This window comes from Molossus molossus, unplaced genomic scaffold, assembly GCF_014108415.1.
Source record: "Molossus molossus isolate mMolMol1 unplaced genomic scaffold, mMolMol1.p scaffold_m16_p_9, whole genome shotgun sequence".
Taxonomy (NCBI): Eukaryota; Metazoa; Chordata; class Mammalia; order Chiroptera; family Molossidae; genus Molossus; species Molossus molossus.
This window is the reverse complement of record NW_023425403.1, coordinates 48,408,304-48,432,274: the sequence shown is the minus strand read 5'-3', so window position 1 is coordinate 48,432,274 and position 23,971 is coordinate 48,408,304. Positions and strand designations below refer to the sequence as shown.

Sequence of the window (23,971 nt, the reverse complement as noted above, 5' to 3'; positions counted from 1 at the left end):
CACAAATTAATGACAAAAATACATAAATAAATAAATCTCAAAGGAGCCAGGGAAAAGAAGGAAGTGACCTACAAAAGAAATCCTGTCAGGTTATCATCAGACTTCTCAGCAGAAACTCTACAAGCCAGGAGAGTAGAACCAAATATTCAAATGACTGAAAGCGAGAAGTTACCAGACAATAATAATATATCCAGCAGAGTTATCCTTTAAACATGAAGGAGAAATACTTTCCCAGACATACAGAAGCTGAGGGAATTTATCACCAGAAAACCTCCATTGCAGAAATACTCAAGGGGGTTATTCCACCTGAAACAAAGAGCATAAGGTCACAACACTACAAGTAAGATCACCAAAAAGCTTAAGCATAAACAGGGATAATTTGTGACAACAAAAACATAAAAAGGGAGGAGGTAAAAATCTGAACTGAGAAAGGATAGAGATCAGATGCACTCAAAGGAAAAAAACAAACAAACTACTGTAATATGCAACCGAATGGTAATGAAAAACAAAGGTAAAGAACCAATGGAGGCACAGAGCTACCAGAAAATTAAGGATAAAATGACTATCGGAAATCCTCCTACATCGATAATTACCCTAAATGTAAAAGGATTGAATTCACCAATAAAGAGGCACAGAGTAGCAGAGTGGATCAAAAACCAAAACCCAACCACCATATGCTGCCTTCAAAAGACACATCTAAGCGGCAAAGACAAAGGGTGGAAAATGATTTTCCAAGCAAATAACATCCACAGAAAAACAGGTATAGCCATACTTTATCTGACAAAATAGATTTCAAGATAACAAAGGTAACAAGAGACAAAGATGGACCCTTTATAATGATAAAGGGGACACTACATTAAGAAGACATAACTCTTCTTAATACATATGCACCCAACCAGGAAGTACTGAAGTACATAAAGCAACTACTAACAGAACTAAAGGGAAAATGGATCAAAACATAATCATAGCTGGGGACCTTAATACTCTATTGACAGCTCTAGATAGATTATCTAAACAGAAAATCAATAAAGAAATATCGACCTTAAATGACACACTAAAACAAATGTACATAACTGACATTTATAGAGCCTTTCATCCCAGAACACCAAATTATACATTCTCCAGTGCACATGGAACATTCTCAAAGATAGACCATATGCTGGGGCATAAAACTAGCCTAAACAAATTCAAGAACATCAAAATTAAACCAATCATATTCTCTGACCACGATGCCTTGAAATTAGAAATCAAATGCAAAAAGGAAGTAAAGAAACCCTCAAATATGTGGAGATTAAACAAAATACTATTAAAAAATGATGGGGTCAAAGAAGAAATAAAAGACGAGATCAAAAGATATATAGAGACAAATGAGAATGACAATACAACATAACACTTCTGGGATACAGCAAAAGCAGTAATAAGAGGGAAGTTTATATCATTACAGGCTTATCTCAAGAAACAAGAGAAATCCCAAGTAAGCAACTTAACATTACATCTTAAAGTACTAGAAAAAGAAAAACAAAAGCAGCCCAAAGTCAGCAGAAGAAAATAAATAATAAATATTAGAGAAGAATGGAATAAAATAAAGAACAAAAAGACTACAAAAAATAATACAACAAAGAGCTAGTTCTTTGAAAAGATTAATAAAATTAAAAAAGCCCTGGGCTAGACTCACTAAGGAGAATAGAGGAAAGACCCATATAAAAAAATCAGAAATGAAAAAAGTTACTACAAATATCACAGCTATACAAAAAAACCACATTAGAAAACTATGAAAAACTACATGCCAACAAATTCAAAAACCTAGAAGAAATGGGTAAGTTCCTAGAAATATATAACCTTCCTAGACTCAATCATGAAGAAGTGGAAAATCTAAATAGCCCAATCAGCAGTGAGGAAATTGAAACAACCTCCCCCAAAACAAATTCCAGGACCAGATGGCTTTACCATTGAATTCTACCAAACATTCAGAGAGCATTTATTTATTTATTTATTTTAATCCTCACCCAAGGATATTTTCTCAAATATCTTCAGATGAGGTGGGGGGAAGGCATCAATGTGAGAGAGACACATTGACTGGTTGCCTCCTGCACAACCTCAACCAGGGCTGGCGATGAACCGCAACCGAAGTATGTGCCCTTGGCTGGAATCGAACCAGCGACTCTTTGGTCCGCGGGCTGACTCTCTACCACTCTACCACTCTACTGCTGGGCCAAACCGGCCAAGGCCAGAGAACATTTAAAAACTACCCTTTTCAAACTCTTCCAAAAAAGTGAAGAGGCAATACTTCCTAACATATGAGGCCAACATAACCTTGTTACCCAAATCTGGCATGGCTAACACACAAAAAAGAAACTATAGACCAGTATCTCTGATGAATACAGATGCAAAAATCCTAAACAAAATACTAGGAAATATTCCTGGGGCACAAGGATGGTTCAACATACACAAATCAATCACTGTACTACACCACATTAACAAAAGGATAAAAATCATATGATCTTATCAACAGATGTAAAAAAAGCATTTGATAAAATACCACACTCTCTTATGATTAAAACAATAAAATAGGAATAGAAGGAAAGTACCTCAACCTAGTAAAGGCCATAAATGACAAATCTTCAGTCAATATTATACTCAGTGGCAAAAAACTGAAAGCTTTTCCTCTTAAAATCAGGAACAAGACAAGGATGTTCACTCTATTTTGTGGGTGCTAATCCTCACCTGAGGATTCCCCCCTCCACTGATTCTTAGAGAAAGTGGAAGAGAAGAGGGGGAGAGGGGAGAAGAAGGGAAACATCAATGAGAGAGAGACACATCAATTGGTTGCCTCCCACACATGCTCTGATCTGGGTCAGGAATCAAACCTGCAACACAGGTATGTGCCCTTGAATGGGAATCAAACCCACACCTTTTGGTGTGCAGGTATCTGATGCTCTAACCATTGAACAACACCAGCCAGGGCAAGGATGCCCACTCTTATTCAAAATAATTCTGGAAGTCCTAGTCAGAGCAATATGGCAAGAGCTTTAAAGTAATAAAAGGCACCCAAATCAGGAAGAAAGAAGTAAAAGTGTCATTTTATTTTGCAGACGACATGTTTCTGCACATAGAAAACCCTAAAGAGCCCTGGCCGGTTTGGCTCAGCGGTTAGAGCGTCAGCCTGCGGTCCTGAGAGACCCGGGTTCGGTTCCTGCTAAGGGCGCGTACCTCGGTTGCAGTTTGTCCCCGGCCCTGGTCGGTCGTGCGGGTGGCAGCCACTCGATGTGTTCCTTTCACATCGATGTTTCTTTCTCTCTCTCTCTGTTCCTCTCTCTCCCTCCCACTCTACCTGAACAAAAAAAAGAAAAAAAAAGAAAACCCTAAAGACTCCACCAAGAAATTATTAGAAACTATAAACAAATACAATACAGTTGCAGGATACAAGACCAATGTATAAAATCCACTGCCTTCGTATATACTAACAACAAAACTTCAGAAAAAGAAATAAAAAATACCCAGGAATAAACTTAAAAAATGTGAAAGACCTATATACTAGAAACTACAAATCATCATTAGAAGAGATTAAGAAAGATGTAACAAAATGGAAAATATTCCATGTTCATGGACTGGAAAAATCAACATAGTTAAAACAGCCATATTACACAAAGCAATATACAGATTTAATGCAATCCCCTTCAAAATCCAAATGTCATTTTTTAAAGAAACAGAACAATAACAAAAAAACCCAACAAATTTGCATGGAACCACGAAAGACCCCAAATAGCTCAAGCAACCCTGAAAAAAAAGAACGAAGCTGGAGGTATCACACGTTGGGACTTCAAATTATACTACAAAGCTACAATAATCAAAACAGCCTGGTATTGGCAGAAAAACAAACACAGCTAATGGAAGAGAATTGAGAGTCCAAATATAAAACCACATGTATATGGGCAGATAATTTTGGACAAAGAAGCCAGAAACACACAATGGAGAAAATAAAGCCTCTTCAATAAATGGTGCTGGGAAAATTAAAAAGACACATACAAAAGAATGTAACTAGATTAGTTTGTCCCAAGCACAAAAATTAATTCAAAATGGATCAAAGACCTGAATATGAGGTCTGAAACAATAAATTACATAGAAGAAACCACAGGTACTAAACTTATGGACCTTGGCTGTAGAGAACATTTTATGAACTTGACCCCAAAGGCAAGGGAAGTAAAGGCAAAAATAAACTAATGGGACTATATCGAACTTAAAAAGCTTCTGCACAGCAAATAAACAAACAAACCAAAAAACCAGACAACAAAACAAAGAGGCAGCGAACTGAATGGGAGATGATATTTACAAACAATAGCTCCAACAAAGGCTTAATATTCAAAATATATAAATAACTCATAAAGCTCAACAGCAAACAACCCAATTAAAAAATGTGTAGAGGATCTGAACAGATACCTCTCACGAAGACATATAAATGGCCAACAGATATATGAAAAGATGTTCAACATCACTAGCAATTAGGGAAATGCAAATCAAAACTATAATGAGATACCACCCACACCTATTAGAATGACTATTATCAACAAGACAAGTAAGTACTGGAGAAGTTATGAAGAAAAGGAACCCTCATTCACTGCTGGGAATATAGATGGGTACAGCCTAATGGAAAATAGTCTGGTGATTCCTCAAAAAATTAAGAATAGAGTTACCATATGTCATAGCAATCTGTCTCCTGGGTATATACTCAGAAAACTCGAAAATATATATTCAAAAAGATATATGCACCCCTATGTTCATTGCAGCAGTATTCATGGTGTCCAAGACATGGAGACAATCAAAGTGTCCTGGGACAGAGGGTTAGATGAAGAGGTGATACATACACCCAATGGAAGAATATTCAGCTATAAGAAAAGACAAAATACTGCCATTCATGACAACATAGATGGACTTTGAGGATATTATGCTAAGTGAGAAATTAAATCAGTCAGAAAAAGCTACGAACCATAAGATTTCACTCATGTGGGGATTTAATACTGAAACTTGTGGATACAAGCAGCAGTGTGGTGGTTGCCAGAGGAAAGGAGGTGGGGTGTGTGAAAGGGGCCTAATATATGGTGACAGATGATTTGGCTTTGGGTAGTGGGCATGCAGTGTAACATACAGATCTTGTATCATAGAAATGTATATCTGAAACCTATTAACCAATGTCACCCCAATAAATTAAAAAAATTTCCTGTTAGGGCTTTGGTATACACCCTGAACCCAAAATGAAATCAAGTTGGGGAGGCTCTAATTCCACTCAAATTTCACTTCCATTTCTATGAGAATAAAGATTATAAATTCTTGTCCAGCCGGTGTGGCTCAGTGGTTGAGCGTTGACCCGTGCACCAAGAGGTTGCCAGTTCAATTCCCGGTCAGAGCACATGCCCAATCGATGTTCTCTCATCGATGCTTCTATCTCTCTCTCTCTCCCACTCCCCTCCTCTCTCTAAAAATCAATAAAGAAAAAAATTTGTAACAACAAAAAAAAGATTATAAATTCTTAAGTGCTACAGATGAAGTTTTTGAAAAAGGGAAAGAGAATAAAGCAGATACAGGTACAGAATGTTTTCAGGGTATGGAAGGGAGAATGAAGTAAAAACAAAAGGGATGACTGAAGGATATCTAGAAGGACATGCATCCAACCAAATCAACATCAGTACCTGTACAAAAAGGACGATAATTATCACCACCATACTGTGCCATGACTCCCAGGCCATACGCAGCTGCTTGCCTGACTTCTGGGCTGCTGTCACATACATATTGGAGCATTGGCCTTAAGAAATATTCTGCATATTTAAATGAGGCTGGACTACAGTGTTCTATAACATCATCAAAGATGCACAATCCCCATTGTCGGTCTGGCCATGGTCTATGTGGACACTACAAGAAAGATATTCTTTTAGGCTTTGAATACTAAAGTACATAAAAATGTAAAGAAATAAATAGCTACTATAGATTATTGGCTTACACGAATATTCTGGACACAGGCAAGGAACAACTAGTAACAATCACTTCTTCAAAGTACCATACAGATTTAAATAAGTACAGGTGTAGATAGGTAGACTTGTGTGATGTGTTACAGAATTCTACAATATGACATTACCATACACCAGGAAGAAGTGACAGTGGCAACAAAATATATACATTTACTTTATATTTTAAAAAACGAAATATATGAGGTCATCATCCAGAATCTGATTGCTGGTTGTACATAACAAGTATGACTGAATTCTCTAGGGTCCACTGCAAAAAATGTAATCATTCTGTTTTCATTTATTAATTTACTAGAGCATGGATAATATGAAATAATAAAAAAAATCACTTGCATGTTTTTAAAATATAATTTAATTGAACTATGGAAAACCCAATTAACAAACTTCAAGCATATACTGATTGAAAAAATATCCAGAGCAACACAATAATTTTGATAAAATTAAAGACACACAGTGGAAAACTGATTTCTGAGATCCACTTTGACTTGAAAATGTAAGTTTGCAAATGCTGCAATGAAAGAATTCCAGATCAATTATCTAAAATAACTGTCAAAGAGAGAGGCAACACTTACAATTAGGTTGACAATTAATGGAAGCAGCTGTTCAAACCATGGTAACACCTTTTCCTTGTAGCTACTGAATATTGAGTGTAAAATGTCTGACACTTTGGTCAGAATATAAACATCATTATCATCCTAAAACAAAACACACCCAAACATATTAAAAAGTATCCGCACTATTATTAACAGCAGCATTTGTTTTTTTTAAATCTAAGAAATGTAGAAAATTAAATTTCTCATCACTTTCTTAAGATCATAGCAATAATCTAGAGACTGAGGCCACCTCAATGACTGGGTACCATGTCTCTTACTGCCTATGGAAAGATATATATGTGTGTGGTAAGTACTATATTGCATTTATTACAAAGACTTTTCTTGGTACATACTTTTTTATCCTCACCCGAGGATATTTTTACATTTACCTTCAGATAGAAAGGGAGAGAGGGAGGGAGAGAGAGAAAAACATCGATGCTAGAGGGACACATCGATTGGCTGCCACCCACACACCACCGACTGGGGCCAGGGACAAACCACAACCAAGGCACATGACCTTGGCTGGAATCGAACCTGGGACTCTTTGGCCTGCGGGCTGACGCTTTAACCACTGAGCAAAACCAGCCAGGGCTCTTGGTACATACTTAAAAAATATGTGACTGAAAAATTATCCCAGGCCTGACTGGTGTGGCTCAATGATTGGAGCGTTGCTCCTCACACTGAAGGGTTGAGAGTTTGATTACTGGTCAAGGGCATGTACCTGGCGTGCAGGTTTGATCCCCAGGCCCAGTCTAGGAGTGTGCAGCAGGAAACCAATGGATGTTGGTCTTTCTCCCCTTCCCTCCCTCCCACTCTCTCTAAAAATCAATGAAAAAAAAAAAAAAAAAAAAGCCTTGGATGAGGATTAACAAAAAAGAAAAAATACCCCAAATTTCAAAGTTCTGAAACAAAGGTGTTTTTACTTTAACTTTTTAAAAATTTATTTATTTAGTTTTGTTACAGATGTGCCCCCCGCCCCCCAGAACATTTCTAATTTTGGAGTGGGATGGTGGGGAGAACGGCAACATGTGAGCACCCTGCAGAGAACTGGGATGACCTGCACATGTCAGCACTGGTCCACCAGGATGGCCACATGCCACCTATTCTGGATTCTAAGTCAAAGCTGAAATATGTTTGATGGTGTCAAGTGGTATGAAGAGAGAAGTGAGTAACAAAGTGAGGAAAAATTCTATCAACCAGCACATGTACAGAAATCTGCATTATTCTGTGTCCATTACAAAGACAGCTGATGTTATAGAAAAATCTGGCCTTAAGCCCTAGATTGTCAACAGTGTGTGGCTTTAGGCAGTTATTTAACATCTGAGTTTGAGTTAAAGTATCTTTAAGATAGTGAAAGCACCACTAAATACAAATGGTTGTTACAAGAGCATGTAAAATACTAGGTGAACTCCAAAGGGCTTTATGTGTGAGGTATTACAACAAAATGCACACACATCATCCAAAACACACAAATCAGCTAATTTCAAATTACTTAGTCTCTAAATTAATGAAATACAAGTCAGTTTCTTCTGCTAAAGATGACTGATAATTATATCAGAATGACAAGTCAGATGAATCAGAAACTTAAATATTTAAAACTTTCAGATGCATATGGTAATGTAAGTTAATTTTTTCAGGGAATAATTTACCTCATCTTGTAGTGACTCTTCCACCTGTTCATCATAGTCTTCATCTTGTCTTTTAACTAAAACATACCCAAATAAATGTCTTTTTAAATGGTCTTCAAAATAGTCCAGTATTACATTCAGAAATAAAAGCGTAAGAAACCTACCCTGCCGCAACTCTTGATTTTTAAAATGTTCTTCGAGTTTAGCTTTCAGTATACCTCCCAATTCTTCGAAGTGTTCATTATTAAGGCATCCATCTCCCATTACTTCAATGCACTAAAGTGAGGGTGAGGAAAGAAAGCAACCCATGAGATTTATATTATGTGTTTTTAAGAGCCAAGTTAAACTTCAATTAAGAATCACAAGAAAAATCAACAGAATTCAGTACCCTAGAAACTAATGATTAAGTAGATACATTTCTGTTAACATGCCAGTACGTTTAAAAGAATTTAAAAAATATTTTTCCTTTAATCATGTCCTCAGCATATCTTAAGTGTCAGGAATTATGCTAGCTGCTGAAGGTTCAAAGATGGAAGAGACCAACTAGTTTCTAAGAGCTCAATTACACACATATGCTCTTTAAAAAGACAGCGTTGAAGAAAAGGTAAGTCTACCATGAAAGTGCATTACAGGCAGAGGAAATGATATGGGTAGACATGGAAGCACACATTCTTTAAAAACAAATTAAGAAAATTTTTTTAAACTGCAGGAGTATGAATGGGGACAAATAAAGATAATGAAGAACTTCTAAACCTAACTGTGGAGCAAGCTATGGAGCTTTGAGCAACAGGGATGACCAAGAATATGGGAAGATGAGTGATTCAAGCAAACGGCATGTTAATACTTCAGAAAAGGAGAATGAATTGGGAAGAAAAGAAAAAGCTACTTCAACTTCTGGAACGGATCAACTGAGGCTATTAAAATAGCACAGAGGAGAGATAAGGCAATGGGGGGTGGGGGTGGGGAATAATAGGACAGTAAGCAGATGTGCATCCAAGATACCGAAGCTTCTGTAATTGGATTATAGGTGAGTGGTGGTGGGAGCTAATCAAGACTAGAATATGAGAAGCTACTCATATATATATATATATATGTATATATATATATTTTTTTTTTTAATCCTCACCCGAGGACATTTTTGCATTTATCTTCAGATAGAGCAGGAGAGAGGGACAAAGAGAGAGAGAGAGAGAGAGAGAAACATTGATGTGAGAGAAACACATCGAGTGGTCGCCACCCACACAACCCCAACTGGGGCTGGGGACAAACTGCAACCAAGGTACATGCCCTCAGTGGGAACCAAACCCGGGACTCTCTAGTCTGCAAGCCGACGCTCTAATCGCTGAGCCAAACTGGCCAGGGCGAGCGAGCTACTCTTAAATATTAAAATAAAAAACATTTTCGGCTTAAAAAAATTGTTATAGCACACTCAAAAATCCCCCAATATGTATTTAGCAAGACCAATAAATGAACACACAATCTTATACATATCTTAAGAGAAAAGTATTTACCTTTGCAAAAGAATGCATTATTTCTGAGAGGACATCTGAATCTGGTTCTGTACCAATGGCCTTGATTAGAGCATCACACATAAAATGCCACATCTGTGTGAGATACTCAGGACCACGAACTCTTGCACATTCCAAGAGAAGAGGCATGGATTCTGCTGCTGCCACTCGAACACGTTTTATTGTTAAGGAAAAGTAGTCACTATCCTCAAAGACTGTTCTGTCATTTTGCTTACTTAAACATTAAAGTGCTCGCTGAATTAACAGTAGTGCTAGGCAACTTCTGTTTATTAAAATTCTGTTTACCTAAGACTGCCATCCAAGAACTTGTGTTAAATATAACGTACGTAAAAATAGAAGTCTCCCTGCTCACAAGACTTACCTTCTATCTTTTCTGTTACCCATAATATAGCAAGAATGAATCTCAAATGTAGACCAAAAACATATAAATGACTGAAAAGACCTGGGGGGACCCTTGGATCTCTTCATGTACTAGCCTTTCCGGTTTTCAATAAAGATTAAATTGCTTCTCCCTAACACCATTTGTAAAATGAGGTCTTGAGACTTCCTCTTAAAAACCATCTGTTTTGTTCTCTTGCAACATAGGAAGTGTCGGCTGGGCAAAAGCCATCTTTTGTAAAGGATGCCAGATAGAATACTGCATGACAAACTACAGAGGGACTCCAGAGGCAGACAGATCTGGGTTTGAGTATGGGCTCTACTATTCTGTTCAGTGGTCTTTTATTTTAACCCAACTATGAAATTTTGTGTGTGTAAAGGCATAAAAATACCTATTAATTACTGTCATTAGGTTGAGGAGTAAAACATTTAGTGTGCAAATTTACCAAGAGATGTTTCTCCCCAAAGGTGCTATCTACATTTGAAATATAGGTTTCTGTGCTACAGAAAGTTAAGTATCAGTAGGTTTCTAACCTATAAAGAAAGGTCTTATTTTTTTAACATTACCAAAAAATATTTAGGAAAAGTAGCAATTTATATACACAACGTAAATATTTGCTAATAAAATTGCAATCCTTAAATCCTTCAGTGGGCCATAGAAAAATGCCAATTAGAGGACAGGTAACATTTACTTTTTTCATGTTATTATTATTTTTTGTTAATCGTCACCCGAAGATATTTTCTCTATTGACTTTTTGAGAGTGGAAGGAGGGAGAGAAGGGCAGAGAGAGACAGACAGACACATCAATTGGTTGCTTCCTGCATGCGCCCTGACTGGAGCAGAGATTGAACCTGCAATCAAGGTACATGCCCTTGATCAGGAATTGAACCTGCAATGCTTTGGTCTCAGGGCTGACGCTCTAACCACTGAAGCATACCAGCCAGGGCTTTTTTTGGGGGTTGTTTTTGGGCGAAACAAAGAATCAAGTTTATAACCTGAAAGTGCTAACACAAAAATTAAAAATGATGTACCTTTCAGGTAACACAAAGTCTAATGATATTTGAAGAAGTTACATTTAACAAAATTGAGACATGTTTTGCAATAAAAAAAGTGTAGGATATCATCGTGGAAGTAAAATTTCAGTAAAGGGACCATCAGTTTGACAACCTGCTCGGTGTATTCGACAAAGCCTTCCTTTAACTCCTTAGCATAGCAAACCTGAAAGTTTGGAAAAGAAATCAAGAACCACATTAGTTTACAGGTATTTCTATTAACAACAGCAAAATCATAAGCACCACAGAATGTTGCATTCTGACTAGAATTACATCTAATGCATGCAGGTCTGTCAAATTAGTCTTGTAACAAAAAAAAGTAAAATGGAAAGAGCTATAAAATGACTGTTGTATATATATTGTTATTCGAAGTCTGGAATATTTTTACTTCTTGTGTAAATTTAGCAAAAGTTGCAGCACTCTTAAAATACTCCAAACAAAATATATCGCTTAAGAAAAAAATAAAGATAAAAAAACCTGAAAATTTAATTGTAGCATATTACTTTGTAAATCTAGCCAACAGGCCTATGCTATTTTGTATTTTTAAAAAATTCATTTCAAAAGTAAAATATATTAACCCTCAGTTTATAACACGCTCATAAAAGGAGAAAAAAAAAAAACCCATAGAAAAACTCAGATTACTTAAACCCACACTCCATAATACCATGAAATAATCACTATAAACATTTTAATTTTCCTATCATGTTTATTTACACCATTGAAATCATACCGGTTTTATTTTTAACATTATGAATATATTTTTGTTCACTCAGAAAATATTCCTTGGCTATCGACTATACACTAAACACAAAAATCCTTGCCCTCTGTGGCTTTATAATACTCCAAAATACTGTAATTACTGATGATCTTCCTAATAAGCATTCAGACTATTCATTTTTTTTTTTGGTTTGTTACTAGAAAAAGCACTGACAATGAAATGTTTTATTCACATGATTTCTTTAGGATGGAAATCCAGACTTAGAAATGTTGGAAAAGGTTCCTACGTTTTTCAAAGAATATATTCCTGCTCTTCAAAATAATTTCTTTAGCATCTATGAAAAGTGCACCTGCATAAAAGTTTTATGGAAAATTAAACAATGTTTAAATGTTATTATCACTTACCAGCATCTGACAAGCAGTTGATTTTTCTTCTAGTCCTGCAGTTTTAATACCAAAACTTTGCTGATCTCCAAGGTTCACAAATTCCCAACCATCATCATCACTCATATTCTCCATGTCTTGGGCTATTACAGAGAAAAAAACAAATTCATGTTAAAATTAATAACAAAGAAAGAAATTTTTACAATTACTGTCTTCATGAAGATACCTACTATCTAAAAGGGCTACTTCAGGCTTAATTGAAGCTGTCTTCATTAAAGGCCCCATAACCACTGGAAGGTATTGTTGAAATTCTTTTCCAAGAATTTTGCACATTCTGGCCCATGCTGAGATCATGTAAGAGATCTGAGGGAAAAGTTAAAATTAAATTAAATTTGATTTAAAAACAATAGGTAAATAAGACATAAAGAAAGCAATCTCCTATTTCATACAGACAACATTTTGTTTTATGTTCATGGCTCTTTAAGCAGTAAATGCATTTTCTAAGATCATAAACTTAAAATGTTCAGAAACAATGACAATCACTGTGAATCTCTGTACCCTGGGGTACAGTCAGCAGGTGAGGCAAAAGAGAAAGACAAGGATCTTATCTATTTTTTCCTACTGTCACGAATAAACAGTTTTCTCTAATATAATCCGAATCACATAAATAAAACCCACTTAACCTCATAGGCACTAATTTTCTTGAAGGCAAACGCATTTTATTTGACTTTGAATCACTACTGCCTAGTATTCCATTCATTAAACATTAACACCCAAGAAACAAAACATCCCTTTCTCCTAGATGTTGTAATTTCCTCTGTAAGTGGCTGGGTCTATTTAAGACACCTCTTTTCCTACTATGTACTGGGTTTACATAGACTTAATTACCTATAGAGAATCTGGTTCTAATTCATCATCCCTGTAACCCAGAAAGTGATTTTTACCCCTCAGTATCTATATATCTCACATACATAAGCTGTCCATTCCTAATTTAGAAAAGCATGGGAAACAATAATAGTGTGGCTGTATAAAGCTTAATCCAACTATTTACTGAGTGCCTGTGTTATGTTAGGCATTGCGAATACTATTAAGATTAGGAAAGACATTTATAATTATGCAATTGTTACAAGAGTGTCATAAGTACCCACCAAGGAAACTTGTACTGGATGTGAAATATGAGGAGTTAGCCAGGTTGAGTGGGGGAGGGGTCTTCCTAAGTTAAGCATGACATATTCTAAGATTTTTAGATTTCTGTATTTCCTTTTCTTTTGACAGGGGAGGAAAATTCATGTGGCATTCAAAAGACTAAAGGGGATCCAAATGGAAATGTCTAGCAAGTGTTTGGATAAATGAACCTTAAATTGAGAGAAATATCTGGAAGTCACAAGCATACATAGGAAAAATCAAAGCCATGACTGTGAATGATACCACTGCTCAAGGGGAATAGAGAGAAAAGAGGGCCTAGGACAGAACCCTCAAAAGCATCAAAACCTTAAGAGTCAGAGAAAGGGGAGCAGTTACAACAAACTGAGAAAAAGTCAAAATTGAATTCAACTATTTAAGTGCCTGTTTTATGTTAGGCATTGTGAATACTATTATGAGAAGTTGAAGTCAAACCATTGAAGAATGTCTCTGAAACCAGGAGTTATCTTAGGAAACCTATTATTCAATTAAAAAAAATTTTTTTTCTTCTTTACTAATTTTGAGAGAGCGAGAAAGGGAGAGGGAGAGAGAGACAGAAACATCAATGAGAGACAACACGGACTGGCCGCTTCCTGCATGCCCCCCAATGGGGATTGGGCCCACAACCTGGGCATGCGCCCTTATTGGGAATCGAACTGGCGACCTCTTGGTGCATGGGTCACTGCTCAACCACTGAGCCACACTGGCCAAGCTTCAATTTTTTAAAAAAGTACATTTAACCTTGCACTAGCTACAACTCCTAAATGGATCAAGACAAATGGTAAAGGCTGCTTTACCTGAGGATCATCATCTTCCATATCACTAAAGTCTGTTTGGGTCTTCAACAACAGCTGCATCACATCCGATGCATCTTGCATGAACTAGAAAAAAAATATTTAAGAAAACCAGTATCAATATTACTTGTGTATATAAAATCACAGACACACTTATTATTTCTTGTGTAACAACAAAACTTTCCCCAAAGGGCTATTATATTTCCCATATGGGTCATAACCCCTCAGATAAAAGTATTATGTTGAAAATTTTTCATCATATTGCAACAGACTTAGCGCTTTCTAGAAAAACATAATCTGTTAAAGTCAAAGTGAATTGCCATATAAAGATATTTCTAATGGCATCAAGTTTTGGTCTATGGTTTATGCATTTCCAGCAGTAAAATGCTAATCCAAGTCCAGAAAGAAAATTTTGGATAGTTCCATAGAGCTTTATGATTTTCATTCAACTGCGTGGTTCTGGCAATCCACTGTATAAACAGGAAGTGTTTCAGAAATAGTTTGAAAGCCAGATATACAGAGTATGTAACATGAAAATGTTTTACTGGTTAGCTTCTCCACAAAGAAACAATTTATAAGGTAAGTTAATACTGATGCTGATTTTGGAGACCACAATGAGGGGTTCTATGTTGACAGTTCTGAGAATCAGAACGAGGGGTCAATGACAAAGGAATTTCTTTTGGATTAACTTTGACAACTCTGAGATGTTGGCTGGAAAGAAAAGACACAATGGCCGGTGGTCCTTGCTAATTATGTTCTGAAAAGCTATATATACATAGGTTTCTCTCTTAGGACATCTGATGTCTTTTAAGTGAACAGGGAAGCAACAGGATTATTTCCAAACAAATGTTGAAATGGATGAAACTAAACATAAATCCTAAACTCCACATACTTCCCAAGAGATAGACTGCACATGTGGTAAGGAAATGGGGAGGTTTCAAGAACATAACATTTAAAAATCTTAATAAGGCAACAACTTATTTATATATAAAATAGGAGTAATGTGAGAGTAAGCTTATGGGAAAAAAAACAAGCATCCAGAAAACCATTTATCAGAAGGAAAAAACACTCTTGTACCTTAATGCTTCCAGAGACAAATTACAACAGTAAATTCAACACACTACAAATCACTTACTTTTTCCTTCCCAACAGCCAGACCAATGAGGCTGATGCATTCAATAGTTTTTCCTCTGAGAAGTCTAAGTTCCTTTTGAACTGCATTCTCAACAATGTGCTTTAGTGATGGCATAAATAAGTCATAGTAGGGGACAAATTTTTCCTCTGCAGTATCTGCAACTGATGCGATAGATGTCACAACTTGTTCCAAAACTAACTTGGTGCCTTTCTGAATCAACTAGAAGGAAAACACACAAAGTACATTACGTAAATGAGAAATTAGAAAAAATATTCCAAGTTTCCAAATGCTTCTCTGAAATAGCAAGCTGAAACCACTCTTTAGCAGCCAGAGTGGAGATAACAGGTTTTGGAGGAAATTTAAGAATCCCTGTTGAACTATTTGTGTGGGATCATCTCTCTTTTGTTACCACAGTGCTCCTTACTCATTTTTGCTTTATCTCAAAGCACAGCAAGTCTATGAGCACAAATTTGCCATCAAGTAAATGCCTATCCTTCTTACTCATTTTTCTTCATTTGTTCCCACTACTTACTATATATTTTGTGCTGTACTACTAGGTCATGGAGGAAATTCCCTTTTTGGTCCATTCTTTTGTGTTCTAATTTGACTCTTCGGAGAAGATACCACTAATGATTCTACTGGTGCCCTCTTTTCCACTCATTTCTGTCTTCGATGTGATCATCCTTCTTTCTCCTACTCCAAAGACTTACAGTATTTTCTGACCTGACTAGTAACAAATACTGAGTATTTGCAGCTGGGCTCATGCTGTCACCTGTAATATTATTTCTAATTCCTTATGGATTCACATGAATACTTGACCCAATAACCACACCAGATTTTCTTCACTCTCCCCATCAACTACAACCACACTCTCAGCAGAGTTCCTCACCTTGTATTATAAGTTCTACCACACCTTTAAGAGATTAACTTACTCCCTTCTTCTTATCTTAGCATCTGGCCCCATGTTTATATCTTGATCACAAAGGAATGTCCTTCTTCCTTAGCTACCCTCTCTTCATACAACTATTGCTCATGTTTATCTTCCTCCTTATCCCATCTTAGCAACTACTTCCTTCAGTCTGTATCTTAACCAATGTCCCTCTGGAGGAAGGGAAGGGAAATACACAGACCCTCTTCATACTTCAGCCTTCTACTCACACCTATTTGTAAAGTCAGGTTTCTACTCCTGATTCTACTCCAACCAATCTGCCTTCAACCCAGATCTCTGTTTTTAGATACACTCATGTTCTTTTATTATATTCCTAATTCTGCCATCATATGGCACTGAACACTCATCCTTTGTTTCAATTCTGTTTCTTTGCCTTCTGAGATGTATCTTTTTTATTTTACTGAATTTATTGGTTAATAAAATTATATAGGTTTCAGGTATATAATTCTATAATACATCATTTATATATTGTATTGTGTGTTCACGACCCCAAGTCTAGTCTCCTTTCGTCACCATTTATCCCCCTTTCCCTCTGGTAATTTATACTGTTGTCTGTGTCTATGAGTTTTGTTTTGTTCTTTATCTTGTCTTCCTCCTTCTTCTTTAGACGAGTGCTATGCAAAATGTGGTTTACAAACTATTACTAGTTCATATTAAAGTACAGGAATTAGGTACTAGGAACTTTTATAGCAATTCAATAGTAACTTTATATCTGTTAAATATAATAGTAAAAAGACTTTTATGTCCTTTTCATTAATTTTTATACTAGCCATTTTTTTAAATCCTCACCCGAGGACATTTTTTGATATTTTGTTCAGATAGAGTGGGAGGGAGGGAGAGAGAGAGAAACATTGACACGAAAGGGACACACCACAACCGAGGTACATGCCCTTAGTGGGAACCGAACTTGGGTCTCTCTGTACTGCAGGCCAACACTCTAACTGCTGAGCCAAACTGGCCAGGGCTAGTAGACATTTTTTTTCATTATACTTGTCCTTTTCTTACCCCATCTTTCCTCCCCACAGTGCTGCACTAACACCCCTCAATTGTTTGTAGGTTGATTTTCTTATTTAAGCTACAACTAACTGTCAACCGTCTTTTTTTTTTTTATCCTCACCCGAGGACATTTTTCCATTTTTTGTTCAGGTAGAGTGGGAGGGAGAGAGAGGAACAGAGAGAGAGAGAGAAACATCGATGTGAAAGGAACACATCGAGTGGCTGCCACCCGCACAACCGACCAGGGCCGGGGACAAACTGCAGCCGAGGTACGCGCCCTTAGCGGGAACCGAACCCGGGTCTCTCAGGACCGCAGGCCGACGCTCTAACCGCTGAGCCAAACCGGCCAGGGCCTGTCAACCGTCTTGTATTTAAATGAACAAGACTTATTTTAAAAACAACATATTTAGCCCTGGCTGGTCTGGCCCAGCGGTAAGAGTGTTGGCTTGCGGACCAAAGTCCTGGGTTCGGTTTCTTCTAAGGGCACACACCTTGGTTGCAATTTGTCCCCGGCACCAGTTGGGGTCATGTGGGTGGCAGCCAGCAGTTGATGTCTCTCTCTCATGTCAATGTTTCTCTCTCTCTCTCTATCTTCTGCTCTATCTGAAGATAAATGCAAAAATGTCCTCAGGTGAGGAAAAAAATAAAAACATATTTAAATCTAAAAGAATATTTTTTTGTTTAAAAATCCTCACTCGAAGATATACTTTTTCCATTTATCTTCAGATATAGAGTGGGAAGGAGGGAAGGAGAGAGGGACATGTGGGGGCTGCCTCCCACATGACCCCAACCAGGGCTGGGGACCGAACTGCAACAGAGGTACGTACCCTTGACCAGAATCGAACCTGAAACTCTTTGGTCCTCGGGCTGATGCTCTAACCTCTGAGCCAAACTGGCCAGGACAAAAACAATATTCTTTTTCACATCTTCTCTATTTCTGTCACCTAGATTAGGAGATCAACATCTTCCATGTCCTTCTCTTTCATTTTCTTCAATTCAAACTAGCAGAAACTGTGAATGCTTCCTGAGAAATGTCTTTTAGTTTCCCTTTCCCCCCAATTTCCACTTTTACCACCCAACTTCCCTGAACAATGATCATGATAGTCTTGCCTTAAATCACCTCCCTTTTTTGTTTGTCCCATAATGCTACTGTACTAATTTCCTAATAACCACATTACCATGATTTCTTGTCACAATTAAGAACATACACTGGTTCTTCCAAATTTATATAAATTAGAACTAAAAAAAAACCCAACTCTCCCTTGTTTTGAAGGCAATTCATATGCAGATTTTACCTAGCCTTTAGCTCATTCTCTGGTCAAGCCTAGAATGTCCTTCTTTCTATTCTTTATAGCAACGCTGAAAAGGCTCTTTTTCCAGAGGCCTTATCCATCAAATTAACCTAAATTAATATCTAAACAGGAGGCTTAAGATCTTAAAACTTGCCCTGGCCGGTTTGGCTCAGCGGTTAGAGCGTCGGCCTGCGGTACAGAGAGACCCGGGTTCGGTTCCCACTAAGGGCGCGTACCTCAGTTGCAGTTTGTCCCCGGCCCTGGTCGGTCGTGTGGGTGGCAGCCACTTGATGTGTCCCTTTCATATCGATGTTTCTCTCTCTCTCTCTGTTCCTCTCCCTCCCTCCCACTCTACCTGAACAAAAAATAGAAAAATGTCCTCAGGTGAGGATAAAAAAAAAAAAAAAAAATCTTAAAACTTACCTCTTGAAGTTTAAGTACCATGATGGAATGCAGATGTTTCACCAAATTATCCAAATATGGAATAAGCAGCGACTTGGGACAGTCCTCAGTGAAGTTAATGAGAGCGGCAGCAGCATGGGCCTGTACTCGTTGATTGCCTTGGTCTTCCATTGTCTGCAGCAGAGCTGCAATCACCTGGGAAATGAAATCACATCAGCATACATATTGAAATACCACCCCTGTTCTTAAAAGTTTGAATGTTTGAGGACTTGCTGCTGACCTTCTCATGGAATTTCTTTTGGAAACCAGGTGCAAAATCTGTAGCCATCTGTCCCACGGCATTACAGGCTGCATACCTTACTCTTGGATGCTGGAATATACTCCTTGTTATTAGTAAAGGCTTTCTATGTGAAACTACAGTAACAATTATGAATCAAACATTTAGTGATACTTACAGGATCCTGAAGAAAAAGCAAAACAAAATTTACTATCTCATTTAGAATTCCTTCCATTTGCTGGTGGCATCCTTCACCAATGGCAGATAAAGCCATTAATCCTGCATGCCGATATTTCCAGTCAGCTACAGAAAAGAATTACAAATGAGAGAACAGCAATGAGACTACAAACGTATCATTCTAGCAGAAGTATAAAAAAGCTCTCCTTATTCTGAAAAGAGTATCAAAATATTTGTATACATCTGTTAATTTAAAAAATAGAAAAAGCACCTGACTGGATTTCATTTAACAGTGGTTATGTCTGCTGCTCAAGCATTTCTATGCCAAAAGGTAAAAGGCAATATGGAAGCAAAGAGCTTATCAATATTTATAAATTACTTAAAATAAGAAACTTTCCCCCTAATATTTTATAAGCAATATATATCTGGATTTTCTGTCACACACTATTTATTGAATGCAGATTTATTGATTTCCATAGTCATTATTTCCTTAAAAAGAAGAAAAAGCAAAGAAGAAAAAATGCTCCTTTTAAAGAACTTTCATTTAGTAATATGGTAAATGAATATGGATGTACCTTATTTATATTCTAATATTAATAATGCGTATTTGCTTTCTGGTTAACAGAATATTAGCTAGGCAATGTTAATTTTTACTAGACTTCATATCCTATTCTAATATATAATTTCTCTAACTCTCACGTCTAAATAGTTATATTTACTATATTACTGTTTCCCTTAGGGTACTTCAAATTCCTGGTAAAACAATGCAAGATATACATAAATACAAGGTAGGGCAAAAGTAGGTTTATTTTAAAAGTTTATTCTTGTGTTATTATTTATTACTTACTGTATTATTTTCCATGAATAACTGTAAACCTACTTTTGTCCCACCCTATGTATCAAGCTAGGATCTGTGTAGAACCATGAATCTCAAAGTGGGGTCCAAGAACCCTGGGATTCCCAAAGACTGTTTCAGGGGGTTCTACAAGGCAAACTTATTATCTTAATAATATTCTTTCACTCTCACTTTGAGGATAGAGTAAAATATTCCAGGAATTACATACAGCATGTATGAAATCCCAAGAGACTGAATGTAGAAGATTTAAGAATTCAGCTATCTAAGGCATTTAAAAAGTAATTACAAAATTGCAAAAATGACATTCTTTTAATATATTTTTATTTTGGAAGAGGCATTCTTCAGGAAAAATGCTATTTCTGTTAATGTGTATTGTATTTATTGTCATTTTTAAATAAAGATTTTTAATATTTTTCATTTCTAATACAAATTGATATAACCCACATACACAAATTTGGCATCCTCAGTAATTTTTAAGAGTGTAAAGGGGTTCTGAGAAGAGAAAGTTTAAGAACTGCTGGTATAAGGGTTAACTACGTTGCAGAAAAATTGTAAAATATATCATACTTAATTTTTTCACTTTTGGGAGCCTGAAACCTATGTAAAGATGAACTCTGTTGTAATTTCTGTAACTAATTCTATTATAAAAATTTTCTGCAAAATTGCTAATGTTGATGTTAAGTATTAAAACGTTATTACTTATATGTATTTTAAATGTGTTTTAATTACCCACTATACCATTAAGCCAAAATTGAGTCAAGTGAGGAATAACAATCCTAGAAAACCAACATATTAATATCTGATACCAATCTCTGAATACTGGACTTACTAATTAAAGAAATGCAATAAATATTTATTGATATAGAAAGATGTTCATATTTGATTCAGAGATATGCCTCATATATTCTCACTGTGCAGTTTGAGGAAGAATGCTGAGCAAGATGTGATAATGGCATGGTATGGGGGTTTGGAAATGGGTTTCCTCCTCTGAATTTTAAGATTTAAAAAATTTGGGTGTTCATTACTGAAAGCAAAACAACAAAATTTAAAAAAAATAAAGGGGAGTATATGTTACTTAAACATATTACCATTAACCACTGTTAAAACACAATTTTCACATACATTAAATTCAGCTCTGGATTCTAACCCCAATCCTGGTGTAGGGCAAGCATCACTTTCCAGTTTTATACATAAGAAAACAAAGGTGCAGAAGACCTGCTCAAAGTCATACATTTAGCAGTAACACATCTTCAAGTGTTCACTGCCATGCATGTAAAGCCTTCTGCACTAGCTGGTAAGTTGTAGCAGGAAATTAAGTCTAATTCTTTAACTGCAAATCACAAAACATGTCATATCCACAGCAAAACTATTTGAGTACCATAGTGTGAATCAATGGAGAAACACTGTTAGCTGGTTGGCCTTGTACAATCTTTTAATGTCTCTGGGCTTTACTTTCATCTTAAAATGGAAAAGCTAGACTCTTTCTAGCAGCTCTTTGAGGTTGAGCAATCTGTTATGCTAACTGTTCCTATTCTTTTGGGAAAAACCCTAAAACAATTCAGGGTATAATAAAGAAAAAACTATTATTCAAAACCCAGATGTAAAATCGCATCACTAAAAAGGGAAAATGACTTTGGGCAATGCCTTTCAGAGTAAGTAAAGACTCTTATAGAATAAGGAGCGAGGTAAACAACGTAAGGGCCAGCTAGAGTTCTTAATAAATTTTCACTTTCATTTGAAGCTGGTATTGTTACTGTTTTACTATTTTAAGATTCTGAATCCATAGTTTGACCCTCAAATCTGTCTCCTGTAATGTACGCTACAAATATAAATATACATCCAAGCAAACCAGGATTTCTATAGAAGTGTATGCAATACCATTATTTTAATAAAAAAAAAAACTAGTGAGGGAAGTGTGGAATGCTATGTGCTGTTAAATGAGGGAGGCTGTTGTGTGGTGATATACTATACTGTGGAGAAAAGCTTAAGTATGGTGTGTCTGTATAGTATAACCACATCTACAACCCGCATATATGCATATGTAAAGAAAAAAAAAGAAACTGGGAGTAGGCAAATAAAACAGTCTCAGAGAATTGGTAATAGTGGCCACTTCTGAATCTAAGATAAGGAACTTTTAGTTCTACATTTCTGTATTCGAATTAAAAAAAAAAATCAACTTTGTAATTAAAAAGACAAAAACAAAACATGAACACAATTTTTGGTATTGATATAAATTACAAAGGTTTACAACTGACCAAATTATGTTAGAAAATACTAGATATTTAAAAAAATAAAATATATTGGACAAAGAAAGATTATATAAAATCAAATCTGTTTTATGAATCAAGTATGTTTTATAAACAGTCAAATAATGTCCTATTTAAATTAAAATCTAGATGTTTCTGGCTAGGGAGAAAACTATATATTTTCCTTGGAATTTATACATTTTTCCTATACACTGAAGCCAGTTCTGAGGAGAATTGAGTCTTTTTAATAGTGAGGAAAAAATATTCTTTGGCATAACACTGAATGGTTCCAAAGACAACTAAATAAATAGAATTTTATCAGTTTAATGTTAAAGTCAGGCTAAACAAAAAGTATAAAAAGGCAAAGATAAATTTTTAGACACAGTCTAAGCATTTGTTAGAGTTTATGATTTAGAAAGCCTCTTTCCACTGTCCTAGCATATGAAGATATATAGCTTACGATTTTGAAGCATCTGCATAATGTGTTCTTTGATCATAGGCAAAACGAGCTTTCCACCAAGTCCACAAGCCATTCGGTCCAAAGCACTCTCGCCAGCAACTGCATTGCTGCACAAACAGCACTTAATGTATTCAACATATTCAAAATACACAAAAATAGTACACTATACAGACATATTTCTAAACATGTTATTAAACTAGGATTGAAACAGAGTTAAGTCAAGCAGTCTTTGTGGGTTAAAAACCCTAGGATTAAAAAAAAAAGTGGGGGAGGCAAATAAAATTACCATAATTCACTGTAGTTTAAAAAGTCCTATGTCCAAATCTTATTTTTGAAGTCTTTCCCCTTTCTCTCTACATGCACACACCCCTCCACTGGCTAAAACTTAATTTCTGATACTTTCAAGACTCAGAGGTATGAGCAGAGCATTTAGAAGAGCCTTGTGTTTCTCATTTCCTAGACATATATCCCTCAAAGTTACCAGTGAACAGAACATAGAAAACGTAAAGTGGTGCTGGGACTATATAGGATTTTCTCTTCACTGTGAGCTTATTTACCTTTAAAGGGGTGCAAATTGCACTGCCAAAAATTATGTGTAAGTGAAACTCATTCCAGTGTTTTCACTTAAAAATTGAGGAAAACCAAACACAGAAGCTTTTGCACTGTAACTCCAAGATTAGTAGTGAATTTGTCATGTGCATAACATTTAACTGTTCTGAAGACCAGACATGCAGGGGTTGGCAAAAGTAGTTTTACAGTTGTTCATATGGAAAATAATACAGTAATAAATAAGAATAAATAAGAATAAACTGTTTTGTGTAAGAATAAACCAGCTTTTGCCCACCCATGTATAAAAAAGATAAGCTATAAATGATTTTTAGAATAAGTTCTTAGACTTAAACTAAT

General features: G+C 36.1%; 1 protein-coding gene across 3 annotated transcripts in view; it reads right to left on the bottom strand.

Moving 5' to 3' along the window:
* The window catches only part of IPO5 (importin 5), a 49,692-nt gene that overhangs the window by 4,963 nt on the left and 20,758 nt on the right, over window positions 1–23,971 (bottom strand). For 2 of the 3 annotated variants that reach the window (XM_036249952.1, XM_036249951.1), the window contains exons 3-15: window positions 19,505–19,629; window positions 19,330–19,419; window positions 19,071–19,244; window positions 15,411–15,629; window positions 14,279–14,362; window positions 12,530–12,662; window positions 12,321–12,442; window positions 11,268–11,364; window positions 9,750–9,922; window positions 8,403–8,514; window positions 8,260–8,315; window positions 6,590–6,712; window positions 5,685–5,904 (exon numbers count right to left, since the gene is read on the bottom strand). In XM_036249952.1, the coding sequence (XP_036105845.1) occupies window positions 5,685–5,904; window positions 6,590–6,712; window positions 8,260–8,315; window positions 8,403–8,514; window positions 9,750–9,922; window positions 11,268–11,364; window positions 12,321–12,442; window positions 12,530–12,662; window positions 14,279–14,362; window positions 15,411–15,629; window positions 19,071–19,244; window positions 19,330–19,419; window positions 19,505–19,629 (1,728 nt within the window). Of the gene's footprint in view, window positions 1–5,684; window positions 5,905–6,589; window positions 6,713–8,259; window positions 8,316–8,402; window positions 8,515–9,749; window positions 9,923–11,267; window positions 11,365–12,320; window positions 12,443–12,529; window positions 12,663–14,278; window positions 14,363–15,410; window positions 15,630–19,070; window positions 19,245–19,329; window positions 19,420–19,504; window positions 19,630–23,065; window positions 23,173–23,971 lie in introns of all 3 variants that reach the window. The other variant, XM_036249950.1, reaches the window with a different exon arrangement.